Genomic DNA, 25,882 nt, shown 5'->3' on the forward strand with positions numbered 1-25,882 from the left:
TAAATCTGGCTTCATACTCAACTCTCTCAATGCGTTCCGTGCACTTAATTTTTTTGCCTTATTACATTTGTTATCGGTACTTTGATTACCAATATGTTTTTATTACATTTCTCAGCACAGCAAAATTGAATTAGTTCATAGGCTTGAAGGTGGCTCAAGAAACAGTGTCATACAAATACCAACAAGAAGTTATGATGTGTCAAATTCAGCATCACAAATCAATCAATCAAACCAAACTACCCAAATTAAATATTAAACAGTTGCACCTTCGTCTCCAGAGCTCAAAGGCAATCAAGCAAACCATGTAAAAAGCGCAATTCAAAATTCAAATTTGATCTTTAAAAAAAAAAAAAATCACAATTTGAGTTGCACAACACATACTGTACGTCTTTTAATTTGTCTGCCAATTTAGCTCAAAGGCAATCAATTCAATCCTTCCGCAAGATCGCAGACACGTTTTAATAATATTTTTATTTTTTTAAATATTTTTATTTTTATTTTCTATTTTTGTTTTTTCCTCCCAGCCAGGTCGCCGGGTCCAATTCATCGCCCATTTCCCCATGGGCGATGGGCGAGGCTTGCCTTGCCGATTTAGTACCAAAAGTCACAATCCGATCGTCATATTTACAACCTCGGCATACTTAAAAGTATTTAAAAATATTTTTAAAAAATAAAAAACTAAAAAAATATTATTAAAAATTGTCCACGTCGATCGACCGACATCCAATCAGCAAAATCCGACTAAAATTGGCCGGAAAAGACTGAATTGGCACAACTTAAAAAGGTTTAGAACTGAATCGGCACCAAAAAAAGATTTATAACTAAATTAGCACAAAAACAAAAGGTTTATGACTTTTTTGTCACTTTTCGGAAAAATTTCTCATCTTGCTCTCTCTACAGATCAGGAGAAAGAGAAGTCTCTACCCTCGGAAAAACTCCATGTCAAAATGACTTAAACTGGAGCCTCCATTACAGGCAAGAAGAGATTCGATAAGTCGATGGGAGATCGAGTATGGAAATTCCAAGTCGGACTGGAAACTATCATATCAACTTCATGGATTTCGACAAATCGTAAGGGGAACTTTACCTTTATTCTTACTACATACAAAGTACATGTATGGTATAGCTGCGAAGGATGGGCAAATTTTAAGGGGGACTTTACCTTCATTCTTACTAGATACAGAGTACATGTATGGTATAGCTGCGAAGGATCTAGGCCTAGAGTTTTCCTCAGGAAAAATGAAAACTCAAAGGACATTGTAAGAATTAACTGCAATGCTACACATCCATTTTTTTCTTTATTCCTGTGGGAACACCATAACAAACCGGCGATGCCCCGATTAAGAATGGCAGAGTGCAAGCTTCACGAGCCTGACCCATGAATGATCCAATCATCGGTTTATGGCGACAAGTATCTGAGCATTTCCTAGTATTGGAAAGTTCTGGCAATTTCTTTTTGGATAGTTTCTTTCGGGGATTATCTCCATTGTTCTTTATATCAATTGCCTTGAACTCATTTGCTAAGGAATAGCACAGAGCGCATCCGGTGGAATTCGACCTTGCCTTCAACCACGCATCCAGCATGGCCTTCCCGAACCGGTCGATATCCTTATCGGTCACTTCCCATAAATTGGCGACGATGACAGGGGAACCGGCTAAGAGGTAGGACAGTGATGTACCTTCCGGAACATAAGCCCCGTTAAGAAGCAGAGAACCGCTACTACATCCCATCAGAAGAGTAGCGGCACAAGTGTCCAGCTTCTGAATATCGTGACGTGGAATATATTGCGATCCTGTGTCAGAAAATCCCAATATAACATTTCAGTGTCATGTGGAATATGTAGTACCATTATATCAATTCCAGGAGTGGGTCGAATTTCAGGGTAAAATGAAGAAATTTACCACTCCCATGGCCAAAATATATAAAGAGGTCATGGCTCGTCAAGGCAAGGGCCAATTCTTTCGGCACGGGTGCAAAACCGGCATTACCCTGTATGGTAAATCACGTCAGATTACAGTTTAACATCATGACCGTCATATTCACTAGCGTCAACAGACATCAACAGACTACAAAAAGTACCTTCAGCTTTTGATCTCTAAACCAGTTCTCAAATTCAACTTGCGTGCTGCTGAGATCGCCACTGGGATTCAACAGATAATATGCATCCAACGGATCTATAAACGGAAAAGAGGCAATAGGAGGTCCCACTTGCTCCTCGCGCTGAGAGCTTCTATCCAGTGTCTGAAAAATGCTGCCTACGGAAGGCATACGATAAACCTCTTGGTTTCTTAGAGCCGGTAAGTTCTCCCACGGTAGCATCTGCAGAAAATTGTATGTGGAATCAAATGAAAATTGCTAAAGACATAAAGGAAAAACTAACATTCCCAAAACTTGTAAAACAATCCCAATCAAGAAAATTACAATAACAAAATAAGCATTACCCCACTAGGAGGGGTTAGCTCAATGAATTCTTTCATGTCAATTCGCTCGATTTCCTGTCAAATCTTATGAAAGATCTAAATACGCCATGTGACCTACGACAGAATTTCCTACCATTTTCTAGTGGAACATGACAGTGCAGATAATAGATGGTACCTTGCTGTGGTATGGCACAACTAAGTCAAACTTTCCTGAAGGAACGGGGGAAATACTAACATAAGGCCAAACCTCAATTTTATGTTGATAGCATTACATGTGCTTATAAAGGAGAATTGAGAACCACGGGACACTAGAAACTCCTAAATTTTTGCCTTTCGATAGCATAAAAAGAAAATATAACCAAAAAAATATATATATATATATATAGGAATATACATTTTAAATATTGCCATTAGCCCACAAACTCTGCCACCAAAGGAAATAAGTACCAAAAATCCAGCCACTGGTTTTAAAATGAGATGCTGCAAAATTTCAATCATGTACGTCACCCTTTAGCCAGGAAAAGTTAGAGAATTAAATCTAATAATAGATAAAGAGTTAGGGGAGTGGCAGACAAACCTGCACCTCGCAATCCAACACTAAAATAATTGGCTCTCTATACATATGATCGTCCTCTTCAAGCTCCTTTATTGATTCATTAATCAATTGAAAGGCCTGCTCCGACAATTCACTGGGCCCTTTACTTGATGAAATACTGTCCCTTTCTTTGACAGATTGATTTATGCTGCCAACATAGCAAGTTCTGTTTGACTGTAACAGTGGTATTAAAGCTTCCCTTTTACTGCCCAATTTATGCCCTCCAATTATAACCTCAAGTAAACCTGCATCAATGTTGATTTTGCACTTATGCTTCAGGTTATCAATCAGTTTCTTTAGCACAGTCTCCATTCGTGTGCAATTCAACGATCCTCCAAGAAGCAGACATCTCCAAGATCCAAACCATGATTCTTCTAATTTCCTAGTTTGTGATGACAAAACATAAGCGAATAGCATCAGTCTAAAAACAAGCTTATGGACAGAATGCCGCAACAGCAACGCTGCAAAAATAAAGAACGTAAAAAAATGAGTAGTATCATCATAACTTTCATGACCATTCCTGTCTACTGTTGCAGCATGCTTGGAAGAACTCACCCCAGCAATTTACCCAGGCGGAGATCAAGATTTTTTCTCTTACTCCACCATAACAGCCTATTTTCTTTTGTATCTTCCAAAGCATGGAGAGAACATGACAAGTAATTTTCCTCCAGTATCTCCTTAAATGCGGGAACTACATTGTCGACCACACTGGAACCCCAGGGACAATGCCAATGTTTATCCAGCGACTTGTTGCCAGAAGAAGATTCATCTTCTGAGTTTGAAACTTCATCAAAATCATCTGAGAAGTTTTGGAAAGATTAAGTCAAATTAAATCCCTTGCTAGATTGCATCATTAATACTGGAAGATTCTGACAACTAATATTTATGGAGCAAACAGGAAGTACCTTCCAATATTGGATCCAAGGGCATAAGTACAACAATAGGCTGCGAACCATGGTTCAAGTGAGATAAAATCATCCATGCATGGATATGAGAAGGATATAGCAATAGCTCTTGCAACAACTTAGCATCAGAACCATCAACGACACTTATACAGAGCACTGTGGCACAAGGAAGACCCCCAAAGAATCTTCTAACAAGATCTTCAAGATTTTGAATAGATTCTGGAGCAAGCCTACACCAAGAAAACAAAACCATGTTCAGTGAATCTGATGCAGAACATAAGGGAGATCATATCTAAATATTCTTATTTGGCAAAATCAATCTTCTTATGTATATCAGTTAGTGACATAATTGGCTATGCTTCTTGGAAAAGAGACCTGAGATATTTGTGTAGATCTTTCTTCCCGATTTCTTCCATGATAGAAGTTGTGCCAGCAGCAATCAGTCCCTGGCCCTAGAATATGTTCATGTTAGCTATCAGATTAACCTAGAGAAGAAATAAATGAGAACTGTACTTCGTATCCGTCTCCTACTTTGAAATAATAAGTGAACATGGGATACCTCGGCATCCGACATGGTACGAGCTTTACACTTCTGAAATGTGTTATAGGTGAACAGGTGGTTTACATGAGCACCTAGAGAAGCTTGATGAAAAAATGAAGCCCAATGGTTTTCCGAAAGCGCATCAGAAGATGAATAAGTCTCACTTGTGGTAGCAGAGAGTATGTATGTAAGAGCAAGCAACTTAGAAACCTGTTTTCAGTTGACAAGCCAATGATCAATACAACTTAATCATATGAAGGTCGAAATATAAAAACACCAACAGTTAAAAAGTTGGAAGGGTCTAAACGTATGCTTGTTTTAGATGAAACTAACATACATTAATACACTTTTCTCTTTTAACTACAACTGAAATGTACAAGTAAAGAAAGAAAGAAAGAAAGAAAGAAAAGCAAAAGCAAAGGAAAACATCAAAAGACTATTCAAAGTCAGAACAAGATGTCCAAAGCCAAATAAACTAGTACAACTTATAAGGAACATCCTCATTCACTCCTTTTGCCTCTTCTTTATTTGCTCACCATTCTTGGCATTGGGGATGACAAGATGGCAGGGCGCCCCTGTTATTCTAACTTGGGGAATTTCTCCAGCCGATCATTCATTCCCCTCTAATGCAATCTGACTGCCCCATATACCTCACAGCATCTCTTTCTTTTGTTGGACAGTAGCTTGGAATAATATTCTCACTATTGAGAATCTCAGGAAACAGAATCTCATTAACATGGATTGGTGTTGCATGTGTAAGCATTCAGGGGAATCTACTGACATCTCTTTCTCCATTATGACTTTGCTCTTAAGCTTCTGATTCATATCCTAAACTCGTCTACAGTAGCATGGGTTAAGTCAAGTCATGTTCTTGAGTATTTTGCTGTGGAGCACTTATGGAGGAGGCTCAATTTCTAAGAAGTCTTGGAGTGCCGTACCACTTTGTTTCAAGTGACGCATTGGAAGGAACGCAACAAAAGCTCGTTTGCAGGTTCAGAATCTCTCCCATCATTAATAGCAGTAACCCGATGAGAATGATTCACTGAGGCACTGGGTGCAATACTAGTAGTTTCAATAAGTGAAGATAGGCACTACTTGAAAGTTAAAATAAGCAGTAGCACTTTCACACATGGAGTCTCAACAAGTTTATGACAATTATACATTATAACAAAGTAATGTTCGTTTCTGAAAAATATACATCATCAAACAAATATCTCCATTTCCAAGTAATTTTTGTAGAATTGTATATGTTTCATGGACATTTGATATGCACTACCAAAGAGCAATTCAAATATGCTTGTCTATAAAAGCGAAATTTCTCCTAAACAGGCCAAAATGCATGCTACAATCCAAAATGACAAATAAATAAATAATAATGCTCAATGAAAATGTATATCAATGTGGAGACTATCATCTAATGCCCATACCACATAGCATGCATACATGGTGTTATCTATCCAATCAAGTTTCATCATTTTTAATGCATGTTCGTAAACACAACAAATTGGGAATTCAATGGATGAGTGACAAAAAGTTAGAAGCAACATAGTGCAAGTGTTACATATAATACTTACTCCATAAGTACACCTTTGCACTATTGAAAGCTAATAATGTTAAAAGGAAATAAAAACAAAATGGGTGAGGTAGAGGGAGAGCAAGAGGGCAAGAAGCATTGGTTGAGCAGGAGCACTGTCCTAGTTCAGCAGCTGTGACCGCAAAGCAGTAAAAGAAAAAAAGAAAAAAGGACCACCAAAAGCAGATATTACCTTTTGCATCAGTGTTGGAACCTCATGGCAGAGTACAAAGGCTAGCTTCAACCAAGATGCTATTTGAGGAAGTTGAACGTGAGACAATTCACAGCAGATTACCCTGGTCAAACAATAAGCCGATAAAGAAAAGACAATTGTTGGGCATCTGTTCCCCAAAAGCATTCTATCAAAGTGGATCAGCAAATTCACATCATAAGTAGACAAGTATGCCATGTCCGTGTTTGTCAGGTATAATATGTATAAGAGAGTTTTAGGAAATCTGAAGTTCAATACTGTTTTCTCATCAAAAGCAAACTTCAATTGGTAATATACATCCCTTCAAGAGTTCAATAAAATGCTGTTTCAGCTTGTATTTTTGGAATATCAGGGGTTAAGATTACAGATACAGTGCCATTCGACCATAAAATGTGGATTGTCGAGGGCCAAGAAAAGAAGCAGATGTATATATAGACAAGGTACACAAGAGAGTAATAACCTTAGACCATAAATCACTAGAATTTCCCCAAAGAAGGAACAAAACCACAAAGTAATTGTAATGAGAAGCTTGAGTAAATGACTCCAAAACAAGAACACAAGACAAACAAAAGATTTGGAGACACGGAACATAAACACAATCTCCAGAAGCTTACCTTGTATTCTGTGTATGATAACTCTTCAAAGAAAACCAACTAATGTTGTAAAGCACAGCAGCACGTTCAATTCGAAGACCATCTCTTTCAGTCTCCTTCCCAACTAAATCAAGCAGTAGGGGAACCGGAACACTGCAATGACTTGACAAGTCTCCACTAACTACATTAGATATGCTCTGCAACAGTATCTCATGTGTTTTATGAATTTGACCAAGTGTTCCTCGGCATTTTCCTGAAATGCAACTCAGAAACATTTATTTAAGAAAGAAAAAATGCTAAATGTACTTTTAAAGCAGACATTCAACAGTAATATAAGATTTAATGACACTTACCAATTCCAATGAATAGCCATGATGAAAGCCGCCTAGAGAAAAACTCCAATCTCATATGTATAATACTGTTTATGGATGCAGATTTAATATTCTCAACATTCAGGCAATTCCAACACTTCCATTTGCTGCAAATGCACAAAGCCTTAGTGCCAGAATCGTGTGCTAAGCTTTCACAATGCAAAAGCCCCTCTGTCTTATCTGAATTGTCATTGCAACCAGATATATGCTTTCCTTCTGAAATATTTGTCGGGTGTACTTGTACATCACTTGGTAGGCTCGTACCCTGACTCAAACATCTGTTTCTCGAACGAGTTAACCTTTTATTGCCATCATTAGTCATAGGCAATTCCTTTACTATTGATTTAGGCAGAGTCTTTGCCTTTCTACCCTTCTTATTCTCCACCTTACCAGTAAGTCTTTCCTTCGTGGGAACACATCTACCATTCTGCTGATTAGATGAAGAGAGGAGCGAAGCATTAGTTTTCCTACTATCATCACTCTTATCACTAGGTCTTTGGACCATTAGGCTATCACTATTTCCTTGCCGTAGAGAACTGACAGGAATTCTCAATCCAAGAAGAGCAAGTCTGTCTAGTGCCAACTGATAGAGCTCTTCTGCATGAGTTAGTTTATCTGCTGAAACAGAGCTGCTGTCATCAGACTGAGCTCTAACCAAATCTCCAAGTTGTAAACCTACAGTAGCTTCAAGCAACAATCTACATTTGGAGCAAGAAAATATTGCCCCACAGTCCATCAAAAATCGTCTTGCAGTTTCAAGTTCTTTACTGGCCATATCCCAGCATCGTTTTTGACAATAAATCTTTCCTGAATAAACACATAACTAAATGTTATATTGGATGCTACCATCTTCCTTCAAGCCAAAGCAGAGAAAAATATATCATATACTCAAGGTAACGTAGGCTGTTATGATAATCTCTGATAACGTACCTAAGACAGAGGAAAAGGCAACATCAAACTGCGGCAAGTATTGCAACTGAGAGATATTTTTCCCCCAAAGCAAAAAGGTTTCCGCTTCAGTTCCATTTCCAATAAGTTCAAGGATAGTACCCACCTACATGATGAGATCATCTAATCACTCTAAAAGTAAAAAATAAAAAATAAAAAAAATTGGAGATGAACTAGATGTAATGCATATCAGTTTTCACAACACACACTGGAAGGAGTGTAACCTGTAAGGTGCTTTCTAGGTAACCTTGCATTATATTCCAGGGACTGAGATAACAGCTTTCCACATTGAATGAGTTTGAATCAAATGACCATACTTCAGCAGCCTCAGTTTTTGAGACATGAAGACTCCTCAAAGAATAACTGTGCTTCTGAGCAAACTCTCCAGATTCACCATGCTTTTGAGTCTGCTCGACAGAGTAAGTGAATTTTTCTTGAAAGATTCTAGTGCGTAATTCATGCGACTCTTTAGCAAATAAAAGGCCCTACAGATAAACCATAGGTTCTACATTAGAAGGATAATCCAATACTGGCAATGCTAGATGAATGATGAAAAGCTAATAAAACTTGCTTGCCACAGTCAACAATTCGGTGTCATAGCAAACAATGAACATAGTAATTGCTTTGAAGAGACTTAGCAACTATAAAACCCACAACAAACAAACCATTGCTATTAAGGACCAAATTCAATAATAAAAGCCAATATATATTATCACCCAAACCCTTTTACTTTCCAGTAGCTTAAACTGTCATAAAACATTTAACAATGTTTATAACATTTTTCTCAACCCCCGCCCTTGCATGTGAGTAGGTCCCTCACTTGTGCCAGACAGGACATGGACATAATCAAGTTAACAAAATAACCAGGGATCAGAAAACAGGAAGGATAACGGGATAAAAGGCAAGAGAAAATTGCAAGGGTCTGCCAGGATTTGAACCCCTGCCCTGTGCTCCAATACCATAATAGGCAAACCTATTTTCCTAAAAGCTTAGACTGTTAAGAAATGGGTCAACAGTGGTTTATAGCATATTCCTTAACATATATATATATGTACACACACACACACACACACATGGTCGAACCTACTTAACCATTACCTCGTGTAAGCGACCACTCAAGATCATTCTTTCAGATAGATCATAATAAAGAAATCCAGCTAAGTAGACAGCACGGGTTGATAGAGGGACCTACAAGGGAAGTCCAAATAAAAAAATTTCAAATGATGAAACCATATGGAAATAAAGCTCCATTCAACTGCTTGTGAGGACCTTACACTTGAAAGAAGTCCAATGGCTGCCTCCTTAACTAGATCACCTCCAATATATGGTTCCGGGGTAATTTCACAGCAAGATTCCTTGCAATAGAGCGGTTGTAATGATGAGAGAATATTCTGAAACCCTACTAACAACGGTTGTGATTCCTTAAGACAACACATCCAATGATCCATAGACTTGAAGATTTCACCACATTGTTCTGAAAGAACTGTTATGAATGCCTCACTAATGGGTGAGAAGCAAAGGGCATGACTCATCCTTCTGGACTCCCATAAGAGGGTCAAGTACTTTTGTGGCTCTAAATTCTTCGACTTAAAATATCCAATCATCAGCTTAAATAGTTTATGGCTGAATGAAGAGCAACCCTGGAAATGCATAAAGAAACGCCACTTCAAAGTAAAAAAAAAAGGAAGAAGAAGAAGAAGCAAACGATAATGAAAATCATTCACAGTAGTTCCTCTCTGAACATGTATTACTTCAAATACCTTCAATGACAAAATATCGACAATATTATATAATAATGGCAGTGATATTTCTGCTAACACGCTGTCATCTTCATCCAAAGAGCAACCATCCGAATTCTTGATACTTAGCCAGAGGTTCATTGCTGCATTAATATCCTCAAGTATTCCCTGCTTTATAAGCAACCCAACAGAAAATAAACAAAAAGATTGTTAAAGAGAGTATGATTGGGGCGTGCACAGCTAGAAATGAAGTGCTCAAAACAAGGGACTAGCCTTCCATGCATCTGCACCTTTGATTTTGGTTCCGCCTCCTGAGTACAGAGAGCACGCAGAGAATATGCTGAGGCTAATAAATAACGTTCTGAGACAGCAGAGCATGACGATGATTTAATGAGACAATCCTGCGCCGAGTCAAATGTTAGATCGTCAATTCATCTTAGAAAGAAAAAGACACAAATCCATTCAACCCAGATGCATCTTCTAGTATGAACCAGGAAGTAAAGTGAGCATACTTACTATGGTGGATATTGCTTCAGACAAACACTGTATGCAGCTTTTTAACCCATCACTTCCACGGCATTTTAGAATCCTCCCTTTTTTTATTAAGAGTCTTGCCTTCTGGAAACTGCTAGCTTTTGCAAAGTAAATTTCTTGCAAAAGCTCATCTATGATTTTCAATTGCATTCTACTGCATAGCTCTGGATTTGAGGAATTTATTTCATCATACGCAAGGAGCTCCTAACCACCATAAATGGAAACGAGTAATATTAGTAATCCATAATATGTGTGTGCGTGCATACACACCGACGCCACTCAACCACCTAGCCATGACCATACACAATTCATTATAAAGCACAAGGCTATTTTCATAACACATGAAACATACACATACTCATGCACGGGGTAGAGAAACTAGGTTTTCCTTCCCAAAAAGTATCAATATAAGGTCAAACCTGCTCTGATATTATGGCAAGAGTTGCTTTTGGAATTTCCATGCAGGATGAGAGCAATTGGTATAAAATTGGCAAACTATCCCCAGCATCTGCATTTCTGTGTTGTTTATATTGAATCTGAAAGACAACCAAAAATCAGAATAAAAACAACATAGGAAATAGCAAAAAGTTCTCAGCACTTCACCTTAACCCACTGCTTCACCAAAGGCAGAGGACCTGGCAATCCACAAACCAAGTCCATAGCCATTGACCAATTTTTTAGGGCGCCTATACATTCTCTATTAACCTTGTCGCTGCCACATTGGTGGAGAACATCCAAATAAAAAGCACTTCTAGCACACGCCTCATTAATATCGTTAATGGCATCTCTAGTCAAACCAACGGGCTCACTGGGATTCTGCCCAAGCAACTGACAATTATGCATAATGTACGTCCATGAAGCTCTACATGACAGTTTCAATGCCTTAGAAGCCTGCGAGACAGAGAAAAAATCCATAAATAAAGCTCTTCCTAGAAAAAAAGAAAACCTCTTCTCTAGTAAGTAACACCCCTAGGGCCCAAGCTCAATCTCACTTTATTTCAAGGTGATTTGTTATCTATCAGTCAATTAAATCAGATCAAACTTAGACTCATAAGATTGTGCCGAGGCACCAAAAATTAGCAGATCTATTGTGAATATGGCACTGCTATCAACGTGTCAAACCATCAACTGTCATGACAAGCAATGCAGTTACAGTGTACTTTTAAACTTTTCCGCACACTCATAAGGGTTAAACAGAAAATTTATCTTAAAATTGACCTATATCTTAAAAAATTATTAGCGACATTCCACATGCATGCAATAGGAAAAAGCTGTAAAAACAATAGCCTTTCATATTCGATTCAATGTAGGATCACGATCACCGTCCTTTGTCACAGTGTTCCTTTGAAAGTAGAAGAACAAATGAGAAATCTAAACAGAATGTTTGGGACCCTTTTCTATTTATAATATGCACAGACTATTTACAATTTATGCCACTAGAAACACCTATACTGAGCTCCTCAGCACTCACCCTCAAGTAGGAGTGTATTTGCTACATGTTCCCAACTTGTTACAAATATAACTCACACAAGGACACCAAAGAGACTCAGTAGACAAATCAGCATGTCAATCATTTAGATTTACAATTTGACTATACTACAATCACAATATCAATGCAATTCAAACAAATTTAGCAGACACACTAGCATCAAGACAGAGATGTTAAATGACAAATAAACTGGAGTTTCTCTCCATGTCTTTTTTGCTGCTTATAAAAAAGCCATACGAAGTTTACAGAAGTGATCATTAAACAAAAGAACATAGGCATAGCTGATCAACTTGTTAGCTTGTTACTCATCATAACAACATTGCCCTTAGTTTCATTCACAATTAGCTCTTTGCAGCTAATCAGTGCATTATGCTCAACAAGATTCAAGCGTTGATTAAAAAATAGGATGCTCTGTTAATATGTCTGCCTCAAAAATTGATGTCTTTGTAGTTAAACACAGACATCTTGGCTCCTCTCACATAATATATTTCTACTTATAAGCAACTTTAAGGGCACTTATTGCCTTTAAGATGGTTCCTAATATAAACATTCCTCAACTCGAGATTAAAAAGAAAACAAAAATTTCCAGACAAGTCAGAATCGCATACATTACTCTTTTGGAAAGAGAATGAGTAATTATGAAGTCATGGGATAAAATCATCATGATAAGCAAAGCCAATCTCAGCGTCATAGAGAAATTACATGTTTGACGCTCAATCACATTTCAACATGTTATGGGCAAAGCAAGTAAATTGTCATATTCAGCTATCAATTTTTCAAAGACATTTTTCCACTGACCTCTTCTACTTGCTTATTCCTGTAAAAGAGGATGCTGAGGTTATAAAGCGAGGCAAACAAAAATTTCAGCCACTGAGGTTGAACCCATTCGCTTGCAATGACATAATCTATCAAGTGCATATTCTCCTGATAAGAAAAAGAAAACGTGTCAATCCCATTGCCACATGTATAATGCCAATATGTTGGACCAAGAAGCATCATGAGTCACAAAGAAAATGGAATGGCAGCATTACATGGGAAAGGCATAACCTGCAAGTTGAGCTTCGTCACAAAAGAGAGAGTGAAAGCAGCCACCAATATTGCCGGTACTGCTTTACTGTATTCTTCATATCCATCCTTGTCCTTCCCATATTTGCTACTGCACAAAAAACCCTCAACTGTCAAAGGCCCCCTTTTATGAAAGTATGATGTACTAGACTTGAAAGACAATACTAACAAAACAAAGATGAAGATCATAAATCATCTTCCAAAGTGATCTGACCTACTACTACAAATCCACTAAAGCATAAAAGCAAAAGGTGCATCAAACAACTGGCTTTAATGGACGAGTTCTTGTCAACAAGTAACCCGTCATGACACAATGAAAGAAAAAAACCAGAGAAGATAAAAATGGATCCATGACTCCATAAGTTCTGCAGAGAAAAGTTCAACTTGTGCTGTAAATGCTATCTTCATAGCCAGAACTCGTATATGGTACTACTGATGCTTTAGAAACTTAACAATCTACCATTTTGTGACACCATTAGCTTTGAAGAAACCAAGAAGCTAAGGCTAGAATAATCACCAAGGAATTCCACACCCATGTTTCCAATGATATAATCAAGATTTACATACCTTTTAAAGAAAACAAAAACATCCAAGAAATGATTGCAAGCATCCTGCATGGCACAGAACTGGGGAGAAGCAGAATTGACATCACTTCCAGCAATTATGTGTTTCCTTTCTGAGTTTATCAATTCAGCAAGCAGCTGACACAAAAATTTCAATGCACTTAAGTAAGACACAAAATAAGTCTCATCGCCTCTCTCCTCAAAGGATATAGAAGTGCCAGAGTCAAGATCTATCCTTGAACATGTAAGGCTAAAAGAATCCTCGGATAGATCATTGGATGATGAATAATTTCTTTTGGACTCGATGTGGAAGTAACTTCTCAATAAACTGAATGTAGATGGTAAAGAGTTGAGTCTGTGCCCATTGCCTAAGAGTATTGACATTGTAGAGCCATCTTCCTCAACTTTGGAAGTTCTCGAACCACCGTCTTTTGGTTTAACCTTGCCATCAAGTATATACAAACCAAGAGAATAAAGCTTCAAAATCAAACTAATAGGCATTGAAACCTGCCATTTAAAATGAATATCCATTAGCAAGGCAGGAAACTTCCGAAAGCAATGGTGAATACAATGAAGCAAAGGCACTGCTGGACGAGAAAAGCTATGTCAAGTAGATACCTTTTCAGTAGCTATGTCATTTATATATACAGAAAATTTACAACAGAAACTGGCAGTCACATCTCGACATCTATCAGCACAATAAGAAAAAAGTGCCATGATATCTGCTCCAGTGTCACCTTTCTCAATCTGCCAAAAGAGTATCTTGGTTAACAACCCAATCAATAAGTAGAGCTCAGTAAAAGAATATTACAAAATTGCAATGCTATATGAGATGATAGGCTACACTTAACACTCATGTAAGTATACTGCAGCACTTCAACATTTATACACTTTTGTCACGTAAAAGGGGACATGATCAAACAATCTTAAGTAATGAAAAGACATAATTGGCTCTCACTTCACAAATCAATATTTACATCAAGAAAAAGCATATGATTGTGGAACAAGAAACACACTAGAGGGAGGTAGGGAATTTTATTGCACTCCTGATATACAATCTGCAGCTTCTGTTGTTAGGTTTAAAACTATGAGCTGGCATTATTTAGGGGAACTTAGGGCTTAAAAGCACAATAGGATTGTGGAAGGTTTGAAATTAGCTTATCCAACGTTGAAGAGCTTTGTTTTAAATAACGCTAATCACTTACTTCTTTTCAGTTTGGTTAGCCTTTGTTAGTTCATGCATTTTGCTTTCTTATTTCCTTTCAGCTGTTATTTCTGACGCATTTCCTTCTTTGCCCTCTTTGTGATGTCCTTTTTTATTGTTAGCCAAGGGATCACTGGTTAAAAAACTGCAAATAATAACTAAAGCTAAAGCCAAAGAAAACTATCCATTGGCATTGCACCCAATCCAACACACATCCACACAATCAGGCTATCTACAAATGAAGAATCAGAACTTTCTTCATTCTTTCAACTCTTATTGTTTGCTCGCCCTTACAAAGGTTAAGTCAGAACAATATTTAGAAAAGTTCATCTACTTGGCACCCCCCCCCCCCCCAAAAAAAATAAAAATAAAACAAAAAAGAAAGATGCAAACATACTTCTCTATCTACCAGCTTAGACAAATGCATCCTCTCTGCCAACATTGGAGACATAAGCAGAGATGGAATTGCAAGTAGATGGATTAAAAAAGATGGAAAGTGTAAGACAGACTAAAAGATTGTACTCTGATTCTCATTGCTCTGCACAAGCATTGCTATTAGAATACTATTATCAAACAATTCGTGATTAAAATGTTTTCCTTCAGCTGAAGCCATAATCTTTGGTCATAAGTTGACAGTGTTAAAATATTACCTTACCTCTCGAAACACGAGGTAATGCGAACTAAATGAACATTCTCACTGATGTATTTGTCCTGATAACCCCTATAGGATGTCAATCCTATTAGACATGATCACATTTTCAATAGTTTCATCAAGACGTAGCAAATTCACTTTGTTCAAAAAGGAAAAAAAATCAATTTGCTTGCATCTGTTTCAATTTTAATTGAGACGATTCTGCTTCATCACACTTTGGAATACATCTAAATAAAAAAATTCCAAGCTTCGCTTTGTCTAATCATAGACAGCATATTTAGTATGTTTGAACTTTGAAGTAGTTGCAGTCTAGCTATAACTTTATCCAGGGGCTTACAACGCCCTCCAAACAACCCCCCCTCCACCAAAAAAATAAATAAAAAGAAAAAAAGAAAAATAAGGAACACAAAAGAAAAGCAGAAGAAGAAGGAGAAGAAGAGGATAAAAAAACAAATCTGCATTGTCAATCGCAGGGTTGGAGTTTGCTTTGCTACCTCCTAGTCCAAGCGTATTTGATCCTTCATGGACTTCTACAGTTACTAAAACTCTCAACAAAGAAATATTCATGAAAATCATAAAAGGGAGGAAAAAATATAATCCCCAAGCTATGCTTTCCACTCTCAGTCTTGATTAACAAACAGCTTTGAAATCCAAAATCCATTCTACACCAGCATGTGCCTCCCCATATAGCAACATGTGAACTTCAAACAAAGTGGATGATACCATTTTAAGACGCATGGAAATTAGGAAATATATGCCTGCAAACATACTGATAAAGAATTCGTGAAAATAAATTCCAAGATTTTGGATTCAATTTCTCCAATCACACGCCCAATTACTACCATGTACATAAAAGTTTACATTAGCTGGACTTGGTGAAGGAAATGCTACAAGTACCCATGAATATTCATTATGTAACTCCGTTAGTGTCCCCTTTCGACGTTTCCTTACAGAATGTATATACTTTTCCAGGCAAACTCAAATGCTATTCTCAAAGACTTACCTTTCCATCACGGCCACTGGTTTCTAATAAACAAGTTAGCACATCAAATATGAGCGATGCTCTTTTCTCTGATGATGATATTAATATGGAACATATCCTGCGAGCAAACTGCAAAAGCAACTACCGATTAGAAACACTTACGCATCCTTCATGGCCAAAGGAGGCAAAACTTAAATTTACTTAACCTTGAACATTTCATCTTTCCTTGATGACTTCTCATACTCAATTAAAGTTGCTGTACAGAATGAACGCACAAAATCCTCATCAAAACTGCTTAGCTCCCCAATCATAAAGACAGTACATTTCCCCAGGTAAGTAACAAGCGCTCTCTGCAATTTGTCATATGCATTTGCATCCAAGGCCCTGGCAATTCAATATCAGAAACCCATGAGTGCAATAATGTAGCAGGCACCTATAACCGTCCAGCTTAGAGCAACAAGAGAGATAACTAAATTAAGCCCGTCATATGCTAAACGAATTCAAAAAACCATGATATAAGAGTCTGAATTGCTGCACTCCGTCAGCCAATAAACAGGGAGAAAAAATGCTGCTCTAAAAAACAGAGAACCAAACAGTGCACGAACCCGAACCACGGTCGGACCTCATCCACCAGCCCGAGCACCTTCGAGTAATCCCCGGCGTCCTTACTTTGCCCCGTCGCCACACACTTCACGATCATCACCACCAACTCCACCACCAAAACCGCAAATTCCCCATCCTCACTCGCCTGCTTCACCACCGGCGGCAACAATCCACCTCTCGCCTTCCCCCTCCCGCCGCCGCCGCCGAAATCGATCCCGCGCAGGCTCTCCAGCAACCTAAACCCCTCGCGCACCGCGTCCGCGTACAGCCCGCAGGACTCGAAGCAGCGCAGGTATCGCAGCCGCTGGACGTGGACCGAGTAGGGCTTGCCGGCCAGTTGAGAGGAGAGCGAGTCCAGGCAGTCGAGGCAAAGCCGGTAGGTCTCGAGGAGGCGGGACTGGTCGGGGCGGGGGGCGGAGAGGAGCTTCGGGAGGAGGGAGAGGCAGCGGTTGAGGAACGAGAGGTGCTGCTTCGCGAGGGACCGGATCGTGCTCTGCTGCTGCTGCTGCTGCTCTTGGGCTTCGCGGCGGCGGGGGCGGCGAGGTCGGAGAAGGGGCGGAGGTGATGGGAGAAGAGGGAGTGGATGTCGTCGGAGGAGGAGTTGGGGGAAGGTGAGGAGGGATTCGAGCTTGGAGAGGAGGGCGGATTGGACTGCGTCGGACGCCATTGTAGAGATAGAGAGAGAGAGAGAGAGGGAGAGGGGGGATGTTGAAATGAAGGAGACGACGGTGGGGGTCTTTTTTCTTGAGGCGCGAACGGGGCCGCCTTGGGGCGAAATCGGTTTTGAAATGCAATGCGCCTGAAAGTCGGAACGGCGACGTTTTGGAGACCTCTCTTTTAATGAGCGAGTACCCCCTGCAATCGTACTCGCAACGGCAATTTTTTTTTTTTATAGGGATTATAGAACAAATGATCCATGAATTTTTTATCCAATAATGCAATGTGTAATATCGTTTTTATACTTTTAGTTTGTTTATACGTGGTTCGTGAATTATTGATAAATGTTTAATGTAGTTTATGAATTATATAAAGATATCTAAAAGTCTAAAAGACCACATTAAGTATTGGATCAGAGTTTTTAGAGACTATATTGAAATGATTAAAAGTTCCTAAACGATATTGCACATTCAATCAAAGTTAAGGGATCACATTTAATTTTTAGAAGTTCATAGATGACATTGCAAATATATAAATTTAGTATTTTCCTAGTTTTAATTACCTAAGATACATAGGTTTATTTGTTTTTACAATTTTGACGAGTCTTGACATGATGCTACCTACCACATTACACCACGAAAGGCACGACTTAATTTCGCATAAAATCGATGGATTTGGTCGAATATTTTAATTGTGATGAAAAATGGATATTTTGGCACTTGTGCTTAATGTCCTTATCATTTGCACAATTGCTAATTTTCAACACAGCATAAGAATCTCATAATCTATCCCCATGTTGAATTTGATAAAGTGGGTACTTCTTAAAATCCATGTTAGCTATTTTGATAAAACATTCGATGATCGATTCATCTTCAAGTTTAATTGCATTGTTGAAATCAATCGATTTAATATAAGTAACTGAGTATAGGATAAGGTATTCGTTCCCGTAGGTATTGCATGGTATATGAAATGCACATTGCTAGTGTACTTAATGTATGCTGATATGTGTATGGTTTATACACTTGAGGACTTTATTCAGAAAAAAACAGGTTATTATTACGTCTCATGTTGTCAATTCTTCACTAATAACATAGCATATAGTAGTTGGAGTGAATGGCGTCCTTGGTACAAGAAATATTCTTTCCAGGCAAGAGAAAACATTACTAAAAAAAAATGTATTTCCACTCATTTAAGAGAAAGAAAATTAGTACATATGAATACTAGAAAGACCATGGACAAAAGGGTCAGTTGTGCATTCTTAATTGTGTATTTTCTTTCATCTTTTTTGCTAAAATATCGTTTCAACGCAAATAGTTATTAAGTGAAGAAAAAATAATTAAAATTATAACACGTAGAAATATTCATATTGTACCGAAAGCACGAGCAGTTAACTAGTTCTCTTCAAGACCAGTCAACGACTCAGGGAGCCAGCGATTTTTTTTTTGATAAATCATACTTTCGATTTCTATGTTTTTTTGTGATCCTTACTTGTACAAGCATTTAAATGCAATTTTACACGTTGATCCTTGGATTTTGGCAATGCTGAATTTTAGTCAGTGTACTTGTTTTTGCAAAAAAAAGATGAAAATGAGTCTCTATATCATTCTTCAAAGATAACTTAATTAAAAAGTCAAATCAAGACAGACTATTAAAACGTGATACCTATTATTGAAGTTGATCAAATCAATTAACAAGTGATGGCGTCCTTATTTCGCGTTCATATCATATAAACATAAACTACTCACATGTAAAAAATATATAAGATGCTCATGAACCTAGAGTTGTGAATAATTTGAAAAACATTTCTAAAAAAAATTGTTTATATTATTTAAAAAATGAATGAGTGAATTATATTTCCATTATTTATAAAATATTTTTGCTATAAATTACTATTGATGATAAAAATATTTTCACTAAAATGAATAGTATGACAATTTTTTTTTAAGTAATCAATTTACTTTAAAAAAATCTCATGAAAAACAAATAAAATATTAAATTATAATAGTTTCCAAAATTAGGTCGTTAACTCGTTATGACAAAAAAAATGAGAATGCATAATTTTCTGGCAACAACCCTGGGAAACGGACTAATCCGACCCAATAAATATATATGATATTTGTGTTTTCGCCATGTCAGGGTGGGGGGGTTGTTTTTTTGCACTCATCTAATTAATATTCGTGCAAATATTTTTTCCCGTGAGTAGGAGAAAAATCCGCGCATATTAACAGTGAATATGTAAATATGGGAAATTAAAAGAAATCCCCTAATTACGAAAAAGAAAAACTCTCAAAATCATACTCTCCGCAATGTCCCGTTTACATAGAGTCAGAGTACATAATTCATTGATTGCTAGCATACAATTCATTTCAAATCAATCGGATGATGAGAATTACATCTCTGATCAGTGTAGGTTGCTGATCAGTTATTCGTCGGCAATCGGAAGATGAGAATTACATCTCTGATCAGTGTAGGTTGCTGATCAATTATTCATCGGAAATCGAACGGGGTGATTTCAGCCCACATTTCCCTCCGCCGCAACGTCTGCATGTTGGAGAAAAAATAAAAAAATGAAATTGCTGATCCTGTGATCTTCTTGTTAATCTGAGCAGCTCGGATTAATTGCCATGTCATGTCATTTTAACTCATACGAGGGATCGGGTATGAACCCAACGCCATTTGGAATGCGTGGACATTCCTGTGATCTCGATCAACATCAATGCGCAGCGAAATGATCAGAGGCCTTGATCTTTTACAACATCAAGTACTAATTTTCCAATGGCACGCAGGATGGTTCTTTCATCACCATGCTAGAAACTAGGACTATCGAAACCGCACTCATCCAGCAACATGTTTAGACAGGAATGTCAAGGGGTTGGGTCGGGTTGGACCGGGCCAGGTTTTCATGATACCTGGACCAACCCGAAACCTTACAGGCACACGTTTGACCCGACTCAAGATCTGAATATCATAAAACCAAGAGAATGGGTCGGGTTGTGTTGGGCTGCTGCCGACATCTAATAATTCCTATGGATTAAGACCCAACCCCAAAATATTCTAATTTTAGGGTCTGGCCTGACTTGGATAAGGCCTTCGACACTCCTAGTTAAGAGGGCCAGCGGAGACCACGAGGACTAAAGCCAGACCAAACTCACAAATTCGGGGCTAAAACGAGAACAAATTCACTCATTCGGGGCTAAATTGGAAACGGCAAAACATGCTTACGACGCGAGAGAGAGAGAGAGAGAGACCGACCTGGTCCGCACCTGATCGCGCACTTGCGGTTGCACCGCGACACCAGCCTCGCTGCACAGTTCGCGCAAAAAGATAAGATGCCATTTACCGCTAAAATCCTTCGAGAATCCTTCTCAGATCCAACCGACCGGCGAAGGGAAGCGAAAAGCTACTCACAGTTGGGCTCGTACTGGACGCACGCGGTGGAGCAAGCGTCGTCGCAATCCTCGGGGCCGGCCTCGACGACGACGTCCATCCGCGAGAAGACCGCGGTCAGGATCAGCACCGCCAGCAGCATCTCCTTAGTCTTCATCTTCATCGCCATCATCTTCGTAGCTTTTCCTTGGTCTTTTTCAGTGGATGGAGAGGTGAGGGGGTGGACCTATATATAGGATCGATCCGCTGGAGTGACGATTTTGCCCGCGCCCCGTGCCGGAAACTACGGGACTGCCATGTTAGTGAATATTTATTTTTTTATTTTTGGTCGAAATGTTAGTGGATGGGAAGGGAAGCCGCCAATGTTGAATCTGAATCCTCGGGTGCGCCGTTCGGATTGCGTGCGTCAGATACATAGGCGGAGTCAAAGTTTGACCGTGGGTTACTCGAGCCGAGCTCGAGCGGCTTGGCTCGAGCCGAGTCTGAGCTTAGGCTGCAATCCTCGGCTAACCGAGACGAGCTCGATGAAAAGCTAATTGAGCCGAGGTGGGGGTCTTGAGGAGTCAAGCCGAGCTTGAGAAATTAAGTTCTATCGACTCCGTTACACATCAATAGTTGTTATCATACGAGGTTGTTTGTATCGTTTCTTATAACAATGATATCTAATAAGTTTAATCGAATTAAATGAATCGAGAATTATATGATCAAGCCGTGCTGAGCCATGTCAGTTTTTTAATCGAGGGATGTTCATATTGGGCGCGTTTGGATAATAGATAAAGCTTGCTCTTGGACCATCATTTATCACCTTCTAATTTTTCTTCTATCAAAGGAAATGATACATAGGCTGCGCATGACAACGCTACTTATTGGAGAAGAGTTTTTTTTTTCCAAAATAGTTCTTTTTATTTATATTATGAGGAACAATTTCTAAGTTGAAGATCCCGTTTGGTAACTACACAAAATTTCTACTCTTGGAATATAAAAAGAATAGAAATGTGTTTGGTAACGTAATAATTTCTTTTTTGCATTTATTCATTTTTTATTCTTGCTTATGGATCGCCGACTACCGCCGCCTGCCGCTGCCGCTACACGATCGCCGGTGGCGACCGTCACCGATGACCGCCGTCGCAGAGCCCATCGGCCGCTACCTCTCGCAAATGGCCGTCACCGGTCGGCGGTCGGCAACGGCGACGGGTGATGGGCTATGCGGCGACAGTCGCCGCCGGTGACGGTTAGTCGCGGGTGATCGTGCAACGACGGTGGTGGCGGCGACGGCCGGCGGGCGGCTAGCGGCGGTGATCGGTAGTGGCTCTAGGCGATTGGAGGTGGCCGCGGCAAGAGAGAGAAACAAAAGAAAAAAAGAAAGAAAATTGATTTATTTCTAGAAATTATTCTAAGGAACAACAAGCTACTTTTTTTTGTTTCTCAAAATTGTTCCCGGGAACAAAAAATTAGAGAAATTGTTCCTGGTAACAAATGTTTTACCAAATACGTTTATGTTCTTTTTTTGTTCCGAGGAACAAAATATGTTAGGAAATTGGGAGAAACAGAAACGTTAAGATGCGCTACCTAAAAGACTTCAGTCTAGTTGTAGTGCTTCCAGCAGTTTCTACACAACTTATCAAGACTAGGGGTGAGCGTGGTTCCCGGGTAGAACCGGGAACCGGAGAACCCAACCGGAGGTTCCGGTCCGGTTCCCGATTCTAGGGAGGCCGGTTCCGGTTCCCAGTTCCCTTTTTCTGGGAATCGGCGGTTCTCGGTTCCTGCCCTAAACCTAAAAAGTAAAAGCCCTCTTTAGTCTTCACGCTTCAATTGTTTTACCCTTCTCTTGTTCTTTGCCCAACCCAGCCCCCGCCGCCGCCTCATCCTTCGCTGGATGCCGCTGGTCACCGTCTCTCATCCCTCTCGTTGGATGCCGCTCGCCCCTAGACGCTCGCCTTGACGTCGCTCGCCTCGTCTCGCCGCTGGTCGGCAGTCGCCGCTCGACATCCGTTGGACACCAGTCGCCCCCAAACGCTCGCCCTCAACGCCGCTCGCCTCGTCTCGCCGATGGTCGGCGTCGCCGCTCGTCCTCTCGTTGGACGCCGCTCGCCCCTAGACGCTCGCCCTCAACGCTGCTCACCTCGTCCCGCCACTAGTCGCCGCCGGACGCCGGTCACCCTGCACGCTCGCCCACCATGCCGCTCGCCTCATCTCGCCGCTCGCCCCCAGACGCTCGCCCTTGACGACGCTCGCCTTGTCCCACCACTAGTAGCCGCTCTCGTCCCACCGCTAGACGCCGCTTGCCCCTAGATGCTCGCCCTCAACACCGCTGGTCGCCGCTGGACGGCACTTGTCCCCCCGCTGGACGATGCTCGCCCCCCGGTGATGCCCTTGACGACGATGCCCCCCTTGCCTCCCTCGACGCTGCTCACACCTCGCTCGCACCGCCGCTGGACGACACTCGCCCCTTCTGGACCCGCCCTTACAACTTGAGTATTCCGTTCCTTCTTGTTCTCTTCTTTAATTGGAATGGGTTGTCGGTTGTTTCTATGCATCTACTTCTACTGGTGTGAGTTTCTTTAAGAAATGAGTCACAACGGGTAAGACTTAAGAGGCCGCTTTAGCAGCCCATGTTGTTAGATGATTGTGATCACTTATTTTTGTCAACTTAAGGTTGATTTTCTTTAATTTTGTGTTAACATAAAACGGGGGAGATGCTAGTAGGGCCAGCCAACATGTTTTAGTCATCATGAAGATTTGTTCCTAGAATTTTAAAGAGGACAATAAATTTATCATTCTCATATGTCCTCTTTAACTCCTTGGGTTGAGCTGTGATATATTTGTCGCATCTTTTGGGTGTCTGTAAATTTTGATGCAAGTCATAGTATGTTGATCTGTGTTGCTGTTGCTTTTTCCTAAATTCTTTTCAGTGGTGGTCTATATTGTTTCCCCAGTTGCTAGAGACTTTGACGGCTTGGTGTTGTTCCTGATGGGTGCTTCTTATGCTGCAGTTAAAGCTTTTCCATATAGTTAGTTCCATGGCTGCCCCAGTTACTGACTTTGAGAAACTTATTTGCACTGTATTAGAAGCTGAACGACCATAAATCAGGTTCTTTACAACTTGTCTTTTGGACTTGCTAGGTCTTTCTTGTTTGTTTTTTCAATATGACAGTCTTTTAACACATACAATTGTTCATCTTGCAGTCATTTGCATGGGAAGTCTCTTTTAGAGGCAAATGAGTCATTCCTTGATAAGCATAAAGGTATCCTCAACATCAGACAATTTTCTTACGTGTGTTATAACATGTTCTAAGTGTGCTTGGTTTTTTTTAATTGTGTGTGCAGATTCCTTAATGCATAGGGTGCCCTAGTTGCAAATTATCCATGGGATGGAACAGAGGATAAGAGGTGATCATTTGACATTCCGATTCATATGGTGAATTCGTGGGCCACTTATCTTGATAATTTGCTTGATTTCCCAGCCTGCGTGCAGAGCCTATTGTCACTTTGATCTGTGTTGTCCTACATGTTATTTGCTAGATGTATTAGGCATTACTTTTTCATTGATCGGTTGTTCTTTCTCTATGTTCATGAGTTAAATCTCCAGCTAATATGTAGATCAAAGGTCTGCTTTGATCTCCAGTTTGCAGCGTGTCCCAAACCTTTTATGTATTACTCCTATGTTAAGTTAAGTCATCCTTTCATAGTGATGAAAAAGTTGAAATCATTCAGTTTTAAAGGGACAACAGAATATAGAAAGGTGCTGCACATTAATCGAAGTTTACATGTGATCTTTTATTGGCCTACTTGAATTGTTGTTTATAACTTTTCATAAATTACTGTAGTAATTATACTTTTGCTTTCATATCCTATATTCTTAATGACTATTGGCAATCCTAAATTGCAGGAGACATTACTTTGCCAGCCCTAATGATGAAACCTTTCGGTTCATGGCAAGTATATATAGTCGCTCTCATCGTAACATGTCATTGAGTAAAGAATTTGAAGGAGGAATTATGAATGGAGCAGCTTGGTATGACCGTTTTGAGGTAAATCCATTGTAGCTCATAATATAGGAAGTGCTGATCTTTTCAGTGTTTTAATCTAATACCTTTGTCAAGTGAACCGCTGGATTTTGCAAAAGAAAAATAGTTCACATTCTATAATATTAAACGCTTATGAGTATTATAGATTGTGTTCGTGTTGTATTCTCTTTGATGAATGAAAAAATTTTGTTTATTATTGTTGCATTCATTTCCATTTTCTTTTAAACTAAAAATGAAACCAAAAAAAAAAGAAAAAAAAAAGAAAAAAAAAAGAACCTGTTGGAACCTGGAACCGATCCCGGAACCTGTGACAGGGTAGGTTCTAAGTTCTTGATTCTAACGGGTAGGTTCCAGGTTCCAAACGGAACCTGTGAGGAACCGGGAACCGCTCACCCCTAATCAAGACCATGCAGAAAAGGTTACAAAAAAAAAAAAAAAAAGACCATGCAGAAAAATTATTTTTGGTCAGCATGATAGAATGAAGTATGAGCATGACATTGCTCGATGCCCCAAAGTATATCATACAGAGGTATAATCATCAAAGTAATCTTTTACACCATGATACGTTCATGATTTCGATTTTTTTAGAAAAAAATGTTGGGATAAGGGCGCGTTTGCTTGAGTGAAGAAGTTTCCTGCAAATTAGTTTTATGAATTTTCATGGTATTGATAAGGATGGGCTTGGCGAGGCCTAGGTGGCCCCGCCAAATGAGCCACTCCGGCGATTCTGGCATGTGGAAAGTTATGAAGGCAACCACGAGTACAACTGAGGGGATTGCTCCAGCGAAAAGTATCACACACCATGCATATTTGAGGAGGAG

At 39.5% G+C, this 25,882-nt stretch overlaps 2 protein-coding genes and 1 long non-coding RNA gene across 5 annotated transcripts; 1 reads left to right on the forward strand and 2 right to left on the reverse strand.

Moving 5' to 3' along the window:
* Positions 1-1,144: 1,144 nt before the first annotated feature.
* Positions 1,145-17,677, reverse strand: LOC104455025 (separase). Of its 3 annotated transcripts, none has more exons than XM_039318164.1 (27): positions 16,992-17,677; positions 16,593-16,770; positions 16,408-16,515; positions 14,167-14,295; positions 13,553-14,055; positions 12,968-13,076; positions 12,719-12,844; positions 11,035-11,322; positions 10,851-10,967; positions 10,414-10,635; positions 10,188-10,298; positions 9,919-10,065; positions 9,433-9,798; positions 9,257-9,346; positions 8,383-8,643; positions 8,141-8,264; positions 7,193-8,017; positions 6,861-7,092; positions 6,229-6,331; positions 4,481-4,672; positions 4,297-4,367; positions 3,922-4,151; positions 3,572-3,815; positions 2,999-3,398; positions 2,081-2,320; positions 1,903-1,990; positions 1,145-1,793 (listed from the first exon to the last, which is right to left on the reverse strand). In XM_039318164.1, the coding sequence occupies exons 1-27, from the start codon at positions 17,654-17,656 to the stop codon at positions 1,279-1,281; spliced, it is 6,684 nt and encodes a 2,227-aa protein (XP_039174098.1). In that variant the 5' UTR covers positions 17,657-17,677; the 3' UTR covers positions 1,145-1,278. The 3 variants fall into 3 exon arrangements, with proteins under 3 accessions (XP_039174098.1, XP_039174097.1, XP_039174099.1); XM_039318163.1 differs by having other exon boundaries at positions 4,297-4,373; XM_039318165.1 differs by lacking the exons at positions 1,145-1,793; positions 1,903-1,990 and adding an exon at positions 2,816-2,901 and having other exon boundaries at positions 2,159-2,320; positions 4,297-4,373.
* Positions 17,678-19,913: 2,236 nt separating this feature from the next.
* LOC104452749 lies at positions 19,914-21,247 on the reverse strand. The gene is made up of 4 exons (XM_039318166.1): positions 21,055-21,247; positions 20,899-20,949; positions 20,147-20,187; positions 19,914-20,085 (listed from the first exon to the last, which is right to left on the reverse strand). The coding sequence occupies exons 1-3, from the start codon at positions 21,203-21,205 to the stop codon at positions 20,159-20,161; spliced, it is 231 nt and encodes a 76-aa protein (XP_039174100.1). The 5' UTR covers positions 21,206-21,247; the 3' UTR covers positions 19,914-20,085; positions 20,147-20,158.
* A 2,708-nt stretch (positions 21,248-23,955) lies between these two features.
* On the forward strand, positions 23,956-25,263 carry LOC108957221. The gene is made up of 3 exons (XR_001983720.2): positions 23,956-24,124; positions 24,220-24,278; positions 24,361-25,263. It is a non-coding gene; the product is annotated as an uncharacterized LOC108957221 (long non-coding RNA).
* The last annotated feature ends 619 nt before the right edge of the window (positions 25,264-25,882 follow it).

The sequence above is a fragment of the Eucalyptus grandis genome, chromosome 7 (assembly GCF_016545825.1).
Source record: "Eucalyptus grandis isolate ANBG69807.140 chromosome 7, ASM1654582v1, whole genome shotgun sequence".
Taxonomy (NCBI): domain Eukaryota; kingdom Viridiplantae; phylum Streptophyta; class Magnoliopsida; order Myrtales; family Myrtaceae; genus Eucalyptus; species Eucalyptus grandis.